General features: G+C 42.4%; 1 protein-coding gene across 1 annotated transcript in view; it reads right to left on the bottom strand.

The window, feature by feature from the left end:
- Positions 1-17544, bottom strand: part of SNX10 (sorting nexin 10) — a 34980-nt gene extending 17436 nt beyond the window's left edge. Inside the window, exons 1-2 of the mRNA XM_082296015.1 lie at positions 17499-17544; positions 2085-2137 (exon numbers count right to left, since the gene is read on the bottom strand). Of these exons, the coding sequence (XP_082152141.1) occupies positions 2085-2108 (24 nt within the window). The 5' untranslated portion in view covers positions 2109-2137; positions 17499-17544. The remainder of the gene's footprint in view (positions 1-2084; positions 2138-17498) is intronic.
- Between the last annotated feature and the right edge of the window lie 1982 nt (positions 17545-19526).

Below are 19526 nucleotides of genomic sequence, written 5' to 3'. Positions count from 1 at the left end.
TCTCTCCTCTGTATGTATTCTACTCCCTCCCCATCATCCATTATCACATCTATAAAAATGAGGATACTCTCAATAGACGTGTCTATTCTCAAGTAATGCACTGTCCACTTGGGGGAGGTGACGCTGACCTCTCCCTCCCACAGACCAATTGAAGAATAACTTAATCATTTGTCACGAAACTGTATTGCAGTCCAGCTGTACAACATGGGAAACTCAGTACAAAGAGTGCCAAGGTTTCAGGGACTTTTTACTTTTGCCAGCTGCAATCGTGTACAAGGTGTCTTCCTCTCCTGCCCAGTGTTGCTTGGTTTTTCCAGAATTGCAGATCTAGCTATTATGCCACATTACATGTATTTTCAGTTTTGTTTGGTTTTGGTTTTTTTCTTGTATTGTTGGGTTTTTTTTTTTAATTGAGGGGCACAATACATGCATTTATATCAATGCATTCAAGAATGCGTGTCCTGTAACACTTCAGTGCAACAATTCTCTCAAAACCAAAATTTGCTGTTGACACTTAAAAGTGTCCAGGCTTGGGCATGGAGGTCTCTTGCACTGGAAACAATATATACTTGAGAGAAAGCTACTGAAAGATGTGGCATCTCCATTTATTCCTTCTCTCTGGAAACTGCTAAATTCAAAGGCAAGATATTTTCTGTCCAAACTGCTAATGCTATAGTTTGATACCGATCCCAGCAGCCGTGCTGGCCTGAACATCTTCATGAATATTCAGAATCTTCAAATCTGCCCCAAAGTCATCATAACTACTTAAAAACCAGGAATTGCAGAACAGTTTCTCTGGCTGGATGTGCCTTATAATTCCTGGCTAGACCAGCCAGTTTAAGCATGGCACTGGTGGTATTTTGCTACCCTGTCCTCAAGGCCAGGAGCAGTCCAAGTAGATAGGGTCACACATAAATGACAAAATGGCCAAAGTGACACCCAAACCTGGATTACACCTACTCCCTCATGGTTACAGATCTATGCAAAGAACATGAGTGTTGACAGCAGAGTAAAAGGACAGCACTGAGATCACACAGACACAATCACAGAAAAACAAAATGTTCCATTTGGATCTGCCTCAAAAGGAAAAATAACCCATAAAGGCAGCTGAAGCAAACACTAGAAATCTTTCTCTTTTCATTTTTCTCTTTCTTTTTTCTTCTCCTTCTCTCTTTTCTCATTGGATATATTTCTGCAAAATGCAATGGATTCCTCAGAGACAAGGATAAGGCAGAAGCCTGACTATACAGAATCTGACTACAAAAAATGTGTCCTTCTCAGAAGTCTCCTACTAGGAAAATAGGAAATCTGACATGGAAATATCTATTTTTAATGTGAGGGGAAAATCTGCCACAAGAAGGAGGAATAAAAACAATCTCACATTGGTTGATTATTTGTATTAATCATTTCAGCTGCATTTTAATTCAAATGTCTGTGCTCAGGACTGTATCAGGTGATAAGCTTGTGCTCCTGTTACACATCTGATTAGTCAATAACCCCTGAAGCGTAATTTTCCACAAAGCTTCCAAGAAAAATAGTGTATCCCATCAGGTTGCCTGTTAGTCAAAGGATCAGCCACAAAAGACATGGGGCTTTTCATGCTGTGGGTGTTGGCATCTTCACTCCATGTATGCTGAGTTGTAAGGCTGATAAGAGACTAACAGCTGAACAAAATAATTTGTTGAAACTTTTAATGTTCATTGGACTGAGCAGAAGAGAACATGCAAGTGGGATTCTTGTGGTCCATGCAGCTGGTAATCAGAGTTCAGACCCAGCTCCAACCATTATGTTCTATAAAAATATCTAAAGACCGATAAAAAGAAGACTCCATCCAAATCCTTCTCTCCCATCTCAATGTCTGAGCCCCTTATGCACAGTCACTTAGTCTGAATGAGTATTTGATTCTTCTATCAGACTTTAAAAGAAGGAACTGGCACTGCATCATTCCAGAATATTCTGTATCCTGGCAACTAAAAGTATGAAGAATATAACCAATCTTCCCTGATCCATGTGAACCTTAATGAAATTCAATCCACAACTGCCACACTTGAATACTTTTCTGTTAAAGCTTAGATACAACTTACCTGTTTTTCATGTTTTGGCGTCATCTTCACTGGTTTGTAGTACAAAAATCAACCTGAAAAAAAAACCAGAATAGACATCAGATTGGCATTTAGTAGTTATTTAAAGGTCATTATCACTTTTGTTATTTATTAGTAGATAGTGGAAAAAGCCAGGGTTAGTGCCATATACAGCAGAAAACATCCTTGCATTAACTGTATCTCAGAATGTATTAATTTTAAAAATAATCCCTTTTTAGAAGCACTGGGCTAGTCCCCTGCTCTATATATTTGTCATACTTGACAGTCCGGTGATGCCTGTCCATCTCTGGAAGTCAGTGCTTTTCTCCTCTGCTCCAAGAGCCATCTCAGGGTTCATCCTCCTACCCACCTCCCAACAGCTCCACTCTGCCAGCATTCCCAGTGCACAAACACAGCCGAGGCAGTGCTGCCTATGCCTCACTCCCAGATGCTCAAGCACAGGTCTCCGTGACTGCAGCTGAGGTCCAGAGACTCTTAAAACATCGGAGTCAAAAGAATCAAATACCCATCTCAACCATTTCCCTGAAACTCAGAGAACCGGAGACACAAACTGCTTGGATCCTTCAGGCTAGCTAAAACTCAGGCTAAATTTCACAGTGCCCGTGGTTTTCAAACCTCCGTGTAGGGAAGGGTATAATTAGACCAAATCAAAACATCCTGTCATTAACTTACATTTTAACTCTACTCTTTCACTGAAAATCTCAATAAATTTTTAACTGCGTCTGCAGTCCAATAAACTGGACAGTTTGCTCAGGACAGGTACCCACATGGGAAGAGCAGGACAGCTTTATTTACTTGCCAGCTTAGACACACACCACCTCCTGTTTAGTGATACAGAGCTTGAAGCTGCTCTTGTTATTATACAACTACATATTTAGGTCAAGCCCAGCCAAGGAGTGCTGAACACCCCAACCCTGCCTGATGCCTCTTCAAATTACAAACTCCACCCATTTAAATAAAACAGGGCACAAAGATAAGCACACACACATTTCTGTGACCAGGAAATTATTTTGGAACAAACACTTTGTTGTCAAATTTCTATAGGCTCAGTTATATCAAAATAGGATACTCTTTTTCCAAATAAAAATGCCCATACATAAGACTTCATCCTAAAGGGTGCCATTGTATAGCTCCCATCTCCATAAAGATAAGGCTGTCACTTCTTTTCTATAGCTAGAATGGTATTGATAAAACAGGAATATCAAAAACACACTCAAATTTTCTTCTTTTTTTATCTCCATTTATTTATGCTTAAGTGGCATGTATGTTCTGAGCTGAAGTTATAGAAGAGCACTCGGACATTTCTTGCTGCACAGGCTCAGCAGTGTCAAGCACCTCTGCAAGGTGGGGGTAGAGAATTTGCCTCACTGGTTCTAACTGCTGTTAGTGCAAAAGTGTATTAGGAACTTTCCTTTTGGGAAGATAAACGGCTTTTACCTCACAGGAGAGCACAAGCACACATTACATGACCTTTCATGGAATTGCATAATCATTTAGGTTGCCTCCAAGATCATCAGTCCCAACCTTTGACTCACTACCACCTTGTCCACTAGACCATGGCACTAACGTATAGCTGTTTCCTGAACTTCTCCATGGATGGTGAAGTGACTCCACCACCTCCCTGGGCAGTGCATTCTAATGCTTAAAAAGCCTTTCTGTGAAGAAATTCTTCCTGAGGTCCAACCTGAACCTCCCTCCCCTGGTGCAGCTTGAGGCCAAGTCCTCTTGTCCTGTCACTGGTTGCCTGGGAGAACAGGCTGATCACTACAGCCTCCTTTCAGGCACTTGTAGAGAGCAATAAGGTCTCCCCTGAGCCTCCTTTTCTCCAGACTGAACAACCACAGCTCCCTTAGCCTCTCCTCATAGGATTCACTCTCCAGACCCTTCCCCAGCTCCATTGCCCTTCTCTGGACTCGCTCCAGCACTTCAATGTCCTTCTCCAAGTGAGGGGCCCAGAACTGGACATAGGACTTGAGGTGCAGCCTCACAAGTGCTGAGTACAGACAAAAACACCGTGTTGGGTTCAGGCTATTTGAAGAAGATTCTTTCTGCTGTCTCTCCCCATTAAATATAGTTGTAAACCTATATATAGTTTGATGTTATTTTTCCCCCTTTCAGACCTTATTGAATTTGCTGTGTTTTTTTCAAGATGGCAATTCAAATTTTTTTCCTAGTTATGTATCTTTATTTCATCAAATTCTGCAGTGTGTTTCTCTCCTGTCTCTAAGCTGATTTAAGTGAGAAATTATGCAAGCCCAAAATATCTCATTTCTAACACTGCTAGCAAATGACAAGGCTGAAATAGCACGTTTCATTTTGTCATCTGTTCTTCTAATGACCGAGTTATATACTGGTGCAGGTTAGCAAGAATAGCTTAAACTCCAAACAGCCACCACAATTTTAAATATTTAATGACAAAAAATTAATATTTCAACACCAAAAAGCTTCCTAAAATATTTAAAATACATCAGTTTTTCATGAAGTAATTTGGAAAAAAAAAATCAATAATGGAAATGCAAACCCCTCAAAGCTGCCTTTTTTCACTGATTTCCGTGAGATTGCCCAGTCATGCTGCAGCCACTTGCAAATATACTGAATGCAATACTCTGTCTGGTAGCAAGATATATATTTGGGGACTTCTGTAACACATAATGAAGCCAGTGAAGCAGAACACACAGTGAAGCCAGTGAAACTTCAGCTTAAGAGGTTATCTTTTTATCTTGAAAAAAAACCTACCCAAAATACCAGCGATGGAGCAGCCATCAATCAGAAGACAAACAGAAGGCTTTTGGTCTCTTTTACTCTAAACAAAATGTCCTCTGATAGAAATGAATGAGTGCTGGGAAACAGAATCAAAAAAAGCCACGGGTAGATCTGTAGTTTTGATAAAACACTTTCTGTTGTGACTGGGAAAACCCCCCCACATTGCTTTGAGTACGTTTTTGTTCTGCTTCTGATCCATTATCAATCTGAAGACCTCTTTTTTATTTTAGTTTCATATCCTTACTATATCAACTGCTCCTTGCAGTACATATTTTTGATGGTTCTTAATTGTATAACCAACAAAACTGCCAGGGAACAGCTCCACAACTGCCAATGACAACCACTCAAAAGCAAAAAGATTACGTAGGATGAATTGCCATACTTCCTGTGCCTAAAAAAGAATCAGGAAGAAGAGGGGGGAAAAAAACACAAGTACTGCAGTGCTTTTCTTAGGGAAAACAGATAAACTGCAGTGCTCTTCTTAAGAGCAACAGATAAACAATATCAAGTATTATATTTCATGTTTTAGAGATTACTTTGTATTTTAAAATCTAAATTAAAACTGATAATCTAACATTACTAGGGAAATACCCTTTTATCATGTAGATAGATTGCTGCTAAAGGAGGAAGTAATTTCTCCCCAGCGTTCCCCAACTGAAAGATGAAAACTCAAGCAGTAGCACAGACAAAAACCACTTGCTCTAAGACCAGCATGAACAAATGCAAACCCTCCTGGCTGCCTCACTAGTAGCTGTATTTAGCTGCACTGAAATGTTACGATTTCACTCATACTGGGCAGTGGCCTATGCAATATCCTTATCTGCTTTGGGAATGCTCACGCATTCCATGTGCCCAGTGTTTGTTCTCAAGGATAAATGCTGGTAGTCAGCTCATGCATGCATGCATCCAAGCATCCATCCATCCAACCACCTTTGGTTATTTCTAATCGTATAACTAAATGACCACCTTCAGGCTTTAATGGGGAGGTGTGATTTATTTTTAGACCTTGGTGATGATTGAAAGTACTATCCAGTCACAAGCAAAGTCCTCAGCTGTGCTTTCAAGGTTGTTCCCATCATCAGTATCAAATGAAACTTTCATTCAAGGCTTCAATATGACCGAGAGAGATAAAAATTGAATCGCTAAATGCTTACAAGACTTTCCTGCATTTTTGTTTTGCTCACCTTAAGACTCAAAAAAAAGTCACAGTAATTTTCATTTACAGCCTGTAGAAAGTTCAGCTGCATCCATACATGGAGTTCACTATCAAAGAACGTGCCCATGTACACCTGGCCATGCTACAATCCTGAAAGGCAAGTGATCCACGTGAATTTGTAAAGAAGGGGGAGGAACAGGAAGAATAAGAGAAGATCTGGAGTGTTCAAAAAACCCCCAAACCTACAAAAAACTCAATTCCATGCTAAAACATAACTATTACTAAGATTTGGGATAGGATAATGCAAATTTCTTTTGGGAAGCATTTGCTGTATTTGCAGAAGCCTCAGGTTCCGGACTAGTTCTTAAAGGTCAGTCACTGGCAGGGAAAGTCACTGATGTAGAAAGAGCATCTCCTGAGATGCCTGTGCCACTGCTGTTCCAAGGGAGTAGGAAATAACAGAGCTAAATTCCCACTTAGTACTAACTCATAGCTAGTCAGAAGCATGGATGAAATACTACTAGAGGTTTCAAATGAAAGGATAACAAGTGAGAGAAAGCGATGTTAATTTGTTTATGGAACAAAAGTGCCTGAAATCGTAATATCAAATATACTGTATGTATCCATGGAAAGGTCTTCTAGTCCAGCAGTGACATAGGTGTGACTTACTCTGCAACCTCAGAATACAAGAAATAGGCAACATTTTGAGGGCTTATTCCCCAGTTTTGAAGGAAAAAAAAAAAGAAAACTATGTATGTATGAGTGTATGCCACCTATATAAAGTGTACCATTCTGTGCTGCCAAACTGACCGCATCCTAACGCAGCTTGGCACTTACAGCAATCGGGTACATGGCTATCACAGAACTACTGCTCTTGTTGATGGGAAAAATCTTATTCAAATGCTGTTCCTCAAGCAGGGACTTTCAGTCAATCTGGAATAACTCAAACTCAGCATAAGCAAATGCCTTCTACTTCACCTGTTCCACCTTAACACCTGGGGTCAACCCAACTGCACTGATGAGGGTGATGAGTTCACTTCTGTTCCTCACTGTTCATGAACCAGATAGTGAGGACTGAAACTCCAGACTATGCAGGTGACAGAGCATCTTTCCTCCTTTCTTCTATCCCGATGGTTATTTGCCTCACCCTCCCTCAGCAAATTTCTGTAAGGATCTGTTGGTCAGATGCATAAAGAGTATGAAAGACATCAGCATTTTCATCTAAACTCTACACAACAGTCAGGGGGCCGCAGACTGCTTAGTGAAGTCAACAAAATTAAGTACCCCTTGAGCAAATCCTTCACACTTCCCACACTCAAGGTACCTCTTTCATCAGCGTTGTATTACAGTAGGAGCAGAATCACTTCATTGCTGAGCAAAAAACAAACACACTGTCTAAACTGCTTTTAAAAGAACAAGAGCTTCCCAAACCACTGACAGAACTCACACACCTTCCCTTCAACCACAATGCAATCTCGAAAGGCACTGCCAAACATCATGCCTTTGTGGCTGCACTTGAAATTCCCAGGCATTGCTGCCAAGATGCTTAGTTAACTACTCCTTCCTATGGCATTTCATTCCATTTGGTTTCTAAACACTTGTTTATGGCCACCAGGTATAAGACAGCTTCTCCTCAACCATTACACTAGCATTTCTCCCCAGTCAGCCATTCCCTTGTCCTGCAATCTTCCTGGATATCAAGACATGTTTTACCAGAAGAAAAAAAAGACACTATACAAGAAATTTTCACTCATTTCAGAGGAACTTGAGAATCAAAGAGTTAATGAAAAATGTTAATTTCCCTCTACCCTCCAAAACAAATACATCACAAGGATTACAGTGTCAGGTGTGGGTCACAGATTTCCAATTACAGTGGTATTATACCACACTTTGAATTGCTTCAAGTTAATACCATATAGCTGGACAGCAGTATGATTTACCTACCAAGTCTCTCTGAAACCTCTAAAAGCCTAAAGGTAAACAAGGAAGAAGTACTAGGAAATCTGTTCAGAGTAGGAGAGAGCATCATATGTTTCCCCATTCTCTCATTTTTCTTTTTTTTTTTGTTGGGCTGGTTTGTTTTCGGGGGGGACGGGTGGTTTTGTTGGTCTGTTTTGTTTTTTGCTTTTCAGGCTCAAATTGCAGACATATGCACAACCAAAGGACTTCATGAATATTCTGCAGTTTCAGGGGGTTGCTGATCTCAGAGCGACTATTACTTTGGTTTTCTCATATTAGAAACTACTGGTAAGGCTAACGTTGGCATCTTGGGCTTTTAGGCAACGACTACAGAACAGTAATTGTGGGTCATGTCACTGAAGGAATAGTACATGGCAGAGTTGGTCATGGTAACTCAGGGCTAGTGCTTGCCACCACTTCTGCAGACAACCGGGGGACCACTCAAAACGTTCCTGCAGCTCCAGCTCCTGTGTTTTCCAGGCAGCCTGGAAACTGCCATGTGAGACTGCCATGTGAGACTGCCTTTGCTACTCTTTCCAAATCTCATGGTGCATAAGAAGTAGATTAAACTACACAAAATGATTTTGTGGCATAAATAATCACAGGTTTTGTTAGGACATTTTCAGAAGGCTGACAAAGAGATAAGACAGTCTTCGAAGGGAAGCACTGGTGACCTTCAGAGTAAAGTTTCAGGAAGCATGCTTGCTGCAGAGAGCTTCTGAGATCCCTTGAGCTAGCAGAAATCAGTTTCAGAAGAAACAGCAACCTTAGCAGGCCAGCAAATTCAACCATCTTTTCAGCTGTACTCAACATGGAAAATACTGGACAGGCACTAGGCTTCTTACTGATACTTACACACAACAGGCAGACCACTGCACTAAAAGTACCTTTGAGAAGGGAAAGCAGCAAGAAATTTCCAGGCTAAACTACTTGCTGAATAGCACCTGTGTACTTTGCAAGTGACAGTTCCGCTCAGCTGCAGAAGTGATGAGTGAAGATGTACACGTTGTGCACTCATAAACCATACACAGATCTTACTAGGTACACCAACACAGACAGATAAGCCACCCCGAGGTATTTTCCACATGATGCCAGTTACAAACAACACATCAGACAGCTGTAACTTCTAGAAACCAACAAGATGGGGGTTGAAAAGAGAGACTAAAGTCTCAGCACTTTGGAACACAGATTAAATTCCTAAGAAAAATATTAAATGCTGCTTCTGAAGGAAGGTTCAGACAATGTATGTCTTTCTTTGAAAAATGCATGTTTCTGTTAGGAATTAAGTCTTTAAGTTGCCTTAAAAATAGTATCTTTCTCAAGGTATCTCTGTAATAACTAACTTTTACTTATCACAGGAAAAGAAGGGCTGGTGAAAGCCGTATCTCTGCTGCTGAGTAAGCAGAGCAAAAGTCAGCAAATACCATGCAGTCTTATCACTACATTTGTGTCTCTGTCTCTCAGATGCAGAGGCTGCCATCACCGGAACCCTTCCCTTCCTGACTCACCCACTGGAACATTTTGAATCTCACGTGCCAGAAACTACTCATTTTTTGCTCATTTCAAACTCTTTTAATTTATGATACAATTTTTGTCTGCTGCTTGAATTGCACTGCATGTTTTAGCTTGGCTTTTTTCCTGCTGCAGATTTCCTTATGCCATCAAAACATCTATTTTTGTGATGTGCTACCTGCTCCAATCCAGGAAGTGTCAGTGTTTGGACTTGGGCCCAGAGAGGAAAGTAAAGCAAAACTGAGAGTTTTGGCCACAGCCACAAAATTAGAAGTCTCAGTCTGATGACATGTGTCTGGGGAGATGGCTGGGAAAGACCCAGCACAGATACGGTCAAAAATAAAATGAACAGTTAAGTAGTAACATCTTGAAATAGATGGATCCTAAGTAGTCTGTATAACTGCAGCTCAAAACAGTGGGTAAGACAGGAAATATTGCAGTCAATACAGTGTGCCCACAAAGCATTTTGATCAACTCTCTGCAAACTGTTGTGTCTCTTGTGTCTTTTATGCAGACCAAGCCCATGAAGGATCATTACAACAGTGCAGCTGGATCAGATGTCCAGTCTTTCACACTATGGCAATTCACTCTTAGGGCTCTCTTCCTCTGAACAACGTATCAGATGGCCCATCACTGACACAAAATCCTACTGCTGTCATGTCTGTGTAGCTGCATCCATACATTGCACTAGTTGGTGGGCTGGGTCTATCAACCATCAAATTAACCATTTAAGAACGTATTAACAGTGAATTTGACTGGGCAGTTTGCTTGTTCAATAGGCTTTGTTATCTTTCTAGATGCTACCCTGTGCCAGTGGCATGACAACAGTATTTTGGAAATAAATAGCTTCAAAATAGTGTTAATTATTACTAAAGCAAGCAATTCTGAGAAACAAACAGCATTTGGCAGGAGAAACTTTTCATGAGACTGACCAGTAAGAAAAACAAGCTGAAAATCAGTGATTCATCCATATCCCTGGATTTTCTACTTCTCATTTGTTTTGTGCCTACTGAACATTAAGATGTGATTTTGGTTGCTTTCATCCCACTGCTGCACCATAACTTTAAAAGACTGATATCAGCTTTTGTCCAACTCTTGGCACAGGAGGCTCATCTGTGACGTGGCAAACTTCTTTCCAAAGTCGTGAGAGAACAGCAGGAGGCATAACAAATACACAAAAATGGGAGGGAGAGAAGAAAAGCAGCACTTGGGCTTGACTGCTCTGCCATCACAGCCAAGTCAAAGAAGTTGCTGGTCAGCCTGGAACAAACACTGGTTCAAGATCAACATAAGAGAAGCAAAGGTAGAAAATTTAATGCTTGCAGGACAAGTATGGCTCACAGCTTGCTTTCACAGTGCCCAAACCCATGTGATATTTTTCCAACAATGAATTCAAGCAGACCACTAAGTGGTCTGAACAACAACTTCTGCCTTCAGTAGGAGAAAGATTTCACACTCACAGAGCAGATGCTGCATAAATGAGCAGAATGCACAGATCTGTATGGCAAGCCCATGGGAAAACAGTGCATCAAGATGAAACTGGTTTGTGTTAAGTAACGCTTATTCCAAGTACACTTAAATGTATTTACTTCAGGACAAAAAAAAGCACAAATCAGTCTTTAAACAGAAAAAGTGTCAATTTATATGATCACTTTAACTAAAGCAGTTGAAACCTACACATTATGTATGGGTGTATTTGAAGGGCTACTTTGTGGTCCTACGGTTAAATCCATAATAAATGTCATTCACATGGCTGGTGGGATCTGATAACCACCAAGAGATCCTCTCCGGCTCTACTGGCTTGTAGAAACACAGCGATGTTGCAGGGACAATTACAATCCCAGGGCTCTGTGCGGATCGCTGAAGGAAACTGCAATCACGGCGCCTCAATGAAACCAACAGCCCAGATGAAGCAGGAACTGAAGGTACCATTTACCACAGACCCCTGTAGCTGGAAAGCCCACAGAGGAAAGCCCCGCTGCAGGTATCCAGCCTACTCCTCACTGCCTGTAACTTTTCTGCAGAACTGACACAATTAGGTCACTAGTGCCACCAGAGATGTAAACAACCACTACTGAGGATGCATTCCCCTTTATAGGTGAGTTTCAAATCCTGCACCACATTACATACAGGAAAGTGCTTTACGTACTCGGAAAGAACTCTGTAAGGACAGTACTGTCCTTGACAGGGTCTGTGTTACTGTTCTAGCAGGAGAACAGGAAGGAGAATAAATGTCATTAACACTATTAACACCAACCTACCAGGGTTTGCATTAAACCCCAGCGATTCAGCTGCGGAAAGCTCACAAAAAAAAGACCTCAGCTGGGAGAGGATCTTGGATTTCTACTCTAAGGTTTAGCACTGTATTACACACCATCTTTTTCCCAGCCCACAGGTCAAACAGATCTTCCAACTTGGCATATTCTGTGATTCATCTTCATCCACCCAGAGAGGGGGAGACAAAGGGCTCTCTCTCTTCTGGAATGAGTGATGTCCCCTCCTGTCTCCCCAACTCTAAGCAGTCATACCTGCAACCAGTGGCCAGACTGATCTAACAAATGCCATGTAGTCATAATTCCTTGGGGAGCACAACAACTCGTGTCTCAGCCATTAAACACCAGTCTCATTATTTCACATGTCTTCAGACATGTGAGGGTGTCTTTGGGCTGTGCAAGAGAGACAAGGCTGTTAGACTCAGCTGTTCTCAAAGCACGATTGCAATGACACTACGTGCCAGTGTGACTATTTATACATGAGTGCCTGGCACGTCATAGGCTCTGGCATTATCAAGATGTTCTTCAGTGCCTGAGACTTGCAGATATGTCTCTTCTCCCCATAACCACTCCCCAACACCTCCACTGCCACCTCACCTTTTCATATGTCATTAGTAGAAATTCATTTCTTCTGGGAAAAGCACATTACTCCTGGGAAAACAAAGCCTTCCCCTCTGGGAATACAACTGAAGATCTCATTAAAACAGAAGTTAAAGTTATGACTAATTTAAAACCACACATCACCATTACACAATTAAAACAATGAGACTATTAGAAGGCAAAACTTATAACCTGGTGACTGTTGCTGTACACAAGAAGCAAGGTAGGTGAGCAGTTAGGGCCTCCCTGAAGGAAAGGAGGAGCAGGAACTTGAAGGATGCGTTGGCAGCACACAAACAGAGGTCATGGTAAATTACTCATTGTCAATTCTACAGTAAAATAGATGCTTTACTACAGGAGTAGAACATTTGGCTTTGAAATGTAGTTTTAGCTGTAAGTGAGTGCATCTTTCTAGACATTTCTGCTGGAGAAGAAAAGGAAAGGAAATAGTAATTTTCTTAAGCCACAAATCCTTTCAATATCAGGAAACAGGAATTCCTTCATACCACAAAAAAGCAGGCATGGGGGATAAATTGCTTCCTCATTTTGTGCACAAGAGTTACCAGAGAGAAGATCCATTATGAAATCATTGCTGGTTTACTTGTTCTCAAACAAATGGACCTCACTGGTGTGCATCATGCCCCTCAGCTCTGTGACAATCTACAACCAGTAACATGAAGGTGCTGGAGCAAAGAGAAACTCCCTTCAATCCAATCAAGGACTTCCTTTCGGGCCAGGCCGACAGGGTGATGTTTTTTGTAATGGTTTTTGCAAGGTTCATGTCTATTGATGAATTCACCTGCCATACTGGGAGACACTTTGACATAAGTCATGCTGAGGTGCCAGTGGGACAACGTGCAGTGCTGGTGTGCTGTGAACACCTTGAGCAACACCTGCACACCATCAATCCAGGGACATACCCTGTTTAACTGCAGACTTTCAGCAAAACAAAAGAAAACAACCAACAATGTAGTATGTATGTTTTTTATGTCTGTCACCTAAGTACTGAAGGAGTAAGTACACCAGGGAGCAAGTCATGGACAGCACAAAGCTGGCAGACAGTGTGGGCTCATTTCTCTGTGGACAACAGGCCCAACAAAACCAGAAAGGAAACTGAAACCAGGAGCCCTGAGGACATTTAAGGGTTCTGTGAAGAAATTTCACTAATTAGACCTTGAGAAGAAAAATACAGGTTTGAATTTCTCCAAGTTGAAAGAGGATCCCTGGAGGAACACTATGGAAACTGCAGAACCATTTGTGATTTCATCATTGGATTATGTTCCATTAGAACTCCCACTGTTCTGCCTGGTCTACAGGAATCTGGACAAGTAGGATTCAGACAGCTAAACTTAGATGTTCAGTGTCTTCACGAGTGCTCACAAAGTGTCCTACTTACTCTTCAGCTACTGCTCAAGAAGAGGGTGGATCAACTGTAGGTCATGTGCCAGCCTCATACAAGTGTCTGGGATCCCTCTAGACAGTCACCTTGAAAGGCACCAGTCACACACATCAGGCAATTGACCCGTGCCCAAACTGCTGGATGCTGCACAGGCAGCACTTTGGTCCTGCGTGCAGCGCAGAGGGATTGCTCAGGAGACCCTGCTCCTTCTGCAACACCTCCCACCACAAGGGTTTGTCTGTGCCAGGGCCGCTGCAAGTGGTTTCAGCTCTAAGCTGTCTTTGCAGTCTCTCTGCTTCTTCTTTCCCTCCCACAGATGCTTGATTTTAGGAGTACAGAGAGCTGTTGACCAAGTGTGTGATTCAGTTGGAGCTTCTGCCAACAAGGAAATCGTGATGGCAGTCCGCTTTCTGTAGGTGGAGGGATCACTCCTGCAGCCACCAGTGAAGTGGGATGACAAGCTTTTTCTTTTTGCCTTCCTGTCCTTCAGTGTCTATATACAAAACATGAATGTTTTGTAAACAGACTAATCAAGAATTCTTCTGGGTTTGTTCTTTTCCCTCCAATCTGGGGAAGAAGAATGCTTACTAAAGGTGTTTCTATTCTTAAGATCTGTGTAGAGATTTAGCAAGCAATGATACAAAGATCCAGGGCCAAACACTATGCAGCAAACTTGAGCATGTAGCTCCCGGTAGGCATGATGCATGATTTGCTTCTCTGTTCCAAGACTTATCTTGCCAAGAAGTCAGGAAATTCCTGTAGGACACATAGCTGTGCTTTTCTTTTTGTATTTTTATCAGAAGAACAAAAAAGTTGCTGAGGGTTTCTTTTTTTTTTTTTGATTATAAAAATATGCAAAATGTTTAATAAGAAAGAAAAAACACAATATCCTAAATTACTGAGTTCTCTTTTACTTCTCTGTTTACAAAAGCCAAAACCTTATGCATAGTACACAGTACATGCATGGAAATAAGATCTGTGTTACACATTGCAGAGATAGGATACACCAAAGTTGTCACCTGTCTTATACCACCTACCTACTCTCAGAAAGCAAGAAACACCCCCAGCAGTCCATGCTGCTGAGTAAATGTTCACAACTTTTTTGCTCTGTGGTTTATCACAGTGTGGGTTTTGCTCTTTTGGTTTTTTTGTTTGCATTTGCTTTCTAAATCAACCTGCCAGAGGAGCGCTTCCTTCTTTCACATGGAGAAGTTACAAAATTGCATCATACAAGCAGAGACGGTTGCAGTTGCCTGAAACTATGACAATTAGGAAACATACTGAGCAAAAATTGACTAAAATGAGGCCACAAGACTGATTCAGCCCTTTATGGTCAGAAAGGCCCCAACTTCTGCATTGGTACCCTCGACAGTATCTCTCATTCCCCAGCAGAAGGGTGGGCAGAGGGGAACACCACAGTGAAGCCCGTGCTTGACCAGCAGGCTCAGCCCAGCAGGCCAAAGGCAACGCTGCCCTGTGGCAGGGGCCATAAGCTGCCAGGGGAAGGAGGGAGGGAGGCATCAAGAAAAGGTGCTCTACAGTTGCTTAGCTAGGTATGTTCAAACTGATGTCTGCCATGGCCTTTGGGTGGAAAAAGCTATTCTGTAAGAGATCCATGTGCAGCAACAGCGGCAGTAAGGGCTCTAAAATTTCTGTGAACAGGGCCTTCACCCTTATGATGTTCTGTTCCTCATCTGTTCAGTGGTAGCACTGAAAACACCTTGCATCAGTCACATCACCAGTCCTGCCTCGATGGTTATAGTCCACCAAGAGGTCACTTCATGTCTGCCAACTGATGGTTTGATTCAACGCTCCGCTTGCTCTTATGCCTGAGAATTGCTCAGTTTGACCCAAATCCTCAGTAGTTTTTGCTCAGTATGGCAGAGTGCTTGGGAAGGGAAGTCTCAGGACACTCGGAGCCTCGGCACAGCAGAGCACCACTCGTGCGACCTGTATGCTGCACCTATGCTAAAAGCATCTCATCACTGTGGGCATGCAGAGATCACAGAATTAGCTCAAGCAGCTACACTAGGGCTGGCTAACCTCCAGAACAGCTGTTCTTCAGGAGTTAATGTGGGAAACCACAGCTGTTTTGCAATGCTACAGGAGCACAAAACCTTAGTAGTAACATTTTTGAAATATTTTCCTCCTTTTATAAAAAATAATTAAATGTAACTATTTTCCTAATAAAATTGAAAATTTTCATCATCATCATCTATAATAAAGGTAAAGTATTTCTGTGAATACAACCATGGTATACCAATGCAAGATCTTTAAATTCATTAAAAGGTAAACACTCATTAGATTCAACACAAAATATACATTATAAGCAAGAGATTTCTGGATTTCAAGGCAAGCATCATAAATAATACCCTAGGCTGAGTCAGGCATAATTATTATTTGCATTTTCTACACAAAGAAAACGTTGGTATTTCCACTTTTCTAAAGGAAGTCCAGTATTGTGTCATTCAGGCAAGCCCTGTCTTGCATTACTTTCAGTTTCAGTTGTCCCTAGCACAAATAGGAAAACCTTTCCCCTCACTTGAGCCATTTCTGTCAATGTGAGAAGCAGGATGGGCAATGAAAACTCCAGTTGCAGTTTCCCTTGGGAAATATGTGATGTGGGCACGTGCCAGGTGGGAGCCTCAAACACACCCGAGTGGGCCAGACCCTGATCCTCAAGAGCTTGGCTCCACATTTCCATCTGCCTTTATCCCTTGGACACTGCTAGCAGAATTAGGCAATATTTACTTAGAATTGCCATATCCTTGAAGGACTGTGAGAACACCCAGCCAGTTGTCCTGATCTGATGGCAACTGTGTCTCTAGGGGGGTGATCCCAGCAAGTGTGAGATGAGCAGCAAACACAGGCGCCTCAAGGTAAAGCACTGGCAGCTGCCCCCATGCCTCTGTGCCCAACTCCAGAACATGACCCAAGGCAAACCCAGCAACCCTCAGTCACTGGAACTTCCTTTGGTTTATAAATCAGTTAGTTTTAATTGCATACTGTGTTTTCATAGGCTGTCTTCATACGTACCTAAACATTTCTCATGCTGCTTAACTTAGATAACACAGAATTTAAAAATAACAGAAGGCAGTCTCCTGACTAACAGAATAGTCCATCGAATACGATGCATTTAATACAAAAACATGCTATGATATCCATTATATATTTGTATATTGTATGCTATATAATGTATATACACAACAATAACATGTGTATATATACAGACAGAGCTTTTGTACATCCCTGTGATCTTCAGATCACAGTTGCCAAAGGCGATGGATTTGCTATAGCAAAACAAAAAGGAGTAGGCCAAAACAAGATTACTAGTTGCTTAAACCGAATTTTCTCCCTGCCGTCGTTAATCATTGCTAAGAGCAGTCACCGCGGCGGAGCCCTCTACCAAAGATCAGGGGGAAAAACACACTCCAAAGGGCCGGGAGGAGCCCGGCGACAGGGCTGGCTGCTGGGCCAGGGCTCCCGAGCCGCTCCTGAAGCGCGGCCGATGCCACCGAGCGCGGGCAGCGCCCCTCGGTGCCCCGCAGCCCGGGGAGGGCGGCCCGCACCCCTCGCCCGGCGCTCCCAGCGCCACACACGGACACAGCCCCGGCAGCCCGCCCCGCCGGCCCGCCGCGGCCGCCCCGGTGGTCCCCGGTTGTCCGGAGGGTCTGACCCCCCGTTCCCAATCCCGCTCCCAATCCCGCTCCCAATGCCGCTGCCCCACGGCTCACCCCCGCCGCTGCTGCCGCTCCCGCCGCCGCCAGCACCCGGCTGAAGCCGGCGCGTCACCGGCGGCGGGCGGGGCCGCGCTCCCCGCCCCGCCCGGGCCCTGGAGACCCAGCGGTGCGCAGAATGGCTTTCCCCGAGCAGAGGGTTTGTCAGCCTCAGCCGCTTGGGAGCGGGAGGAGGCTGAGCGTAGGGCCGCGCCCATGGAGCGGAGCGGGGATGGAGGTGTCCTGTGACCTGCGTCCTGATCAAATCTGCATCCTGATCAGATCAGCGTCCCGTGTTCGCGTCACCTTGACTGAGTTGGGCTCTTTGGTGTTTGCAACATGAAACACCTCATTTGCAGGCGCCCGATGTGCTTGATGAGATTGCGCCCTATGCACGCATCCTGCTCAGACTGAAAAAGCACAGGTTTTACTGGGAGTCTTTTAGAAGCCTTTTAGTTAAGAAGGGGGCAAAGAAATTAAAATTATCCTAGAGTTGTACAAGAAATGACACGGGAGTTAATGGTGTGGTTTAGTTGACAAGGTGTTGATAGGTCAAAGCTTGAATTTGATGATCTTGGAAGTCTTCTCCAACCTAAAGGATTCTGTTATTCTGTGATTGATAAAATCCATCAGCTAGTTTTTAAAAGGTGAATAAAATATCTCCTGAAGGTTTATTTTCAGCTTTACTTGGTTTCTCAGGAAATCTAAGTTCTTTGTTTCCTTACTGACTAGATGTTTAAGTTCCAAGAGGGATTTGAAATACGGGATTAATGTTGTGTGCCATCACTTGGATATTTTCTTCGTAATAGTGTGGTAACTTTATGCCACAACTCTGGAACCTTGGATTCCTGGGTTTTGGAATCTGTCTTCTGAAAAAGAGCTTGGCAAGCTAAAGGAAATAATTTATCTGTGACAGTGCTTGTCTCTTGCTGTTGAGGCTTTTCTTTTGTGCCGAAATTTGTTTGAGAGCAATAAGTGAAAGCGCCTTGGAAAATATCCACTGATGAGAGTGTAAGGAAAAGAGTTAATTTTCTGTTGCAATAAGAAGTGGTAAGGGTTTCTGCTTCTGAAGAGCTCGAATTATCTTTACTTATCTCAGTACTGGTAAGAATCACCAGAGGATCTGAGCAACTTCTCCTATTTTGAAAAAGGGAAGTAATTTTAATACCATTATGCATATTTACTTCATTTCTAAATACTGAAAAGGCTATAATATTTTCTTTTCTTTGCCTTTTTCTGTAATCTGTGGGCTAACTTTTCCCATAATACATCAAAATATGATGCAAATTCTAGGATAAAAATTCTCAAAGAAAATAATTATTAATTTGTCTTGAAACTTTTATCTGATAAGAGCCCTTAGCAAAACACTACAAAGACAGGTAGAGATCAACATGAACAACTACTGGACCATAGTAACATTGTACAGAGAATTACGGGGATGTTACATGAGGTGTCTGCATCAGCCTTTTCCACAAAACATCTGGCGATGGTGGTTCAGTGGAGACCCCACGTGGGTGTAGACAGGGCTCCAAGTGGCGCTTGTCCTGTAGTGGCAAATTTTGTGATAGGATGGTGAAAGCACCTAAAGGCTGAACATCACCTTTTTTTTGCTATTGCTGTCAGGTGTTGTGCTGAACAGCGGCTCTGAACAACCACCCTGTCCAAGAAGGGATTCAGAAAGGATGGCCAGCATGGGAAAAGGCTGAAGTGAAAGAATGAGACTAACATAATTAAATAGCTCTCTGCAGGATTGCCAGTGTAAACTCCTTTTCAGAAATCAATTTTTTCTTATATTCTAGCATTAAAAAATTAATATCAGTGAGATTTATAAATCTTGGTTTTCTCTGCATAAATGTGAAATAGTGCTACCTGTAAGCCACACAGTTTTGCCAACAAAGAAAAAATCATAATTAGATATAGTTAAATTTAGCAAAGAGGGGCTATAAAGGCAAGTGTTCTTGATGGGAAAAATGTGAAAAACAATTATACCAGGGAACAATTTTTTTCTTTTGGGGGTCTTTTCAAACTTCCAAACTGCTTATTTGT

Source organism: Coloeus monedula, assembly GCF_965178545.1.
Source record: "Coloeus monedula genome assembly, chromosome: 1".
Lineage (NCBI taxonomy): Eukaryota > Metazoa > Chordata > Aves > Passeriformes > Corvidae > Coloeus > Coloeus monedula.
Note: the sequence above shows the minus strand (reverse complement) of the source record. Positions and strands in the feature narration are given on the sequence as shown.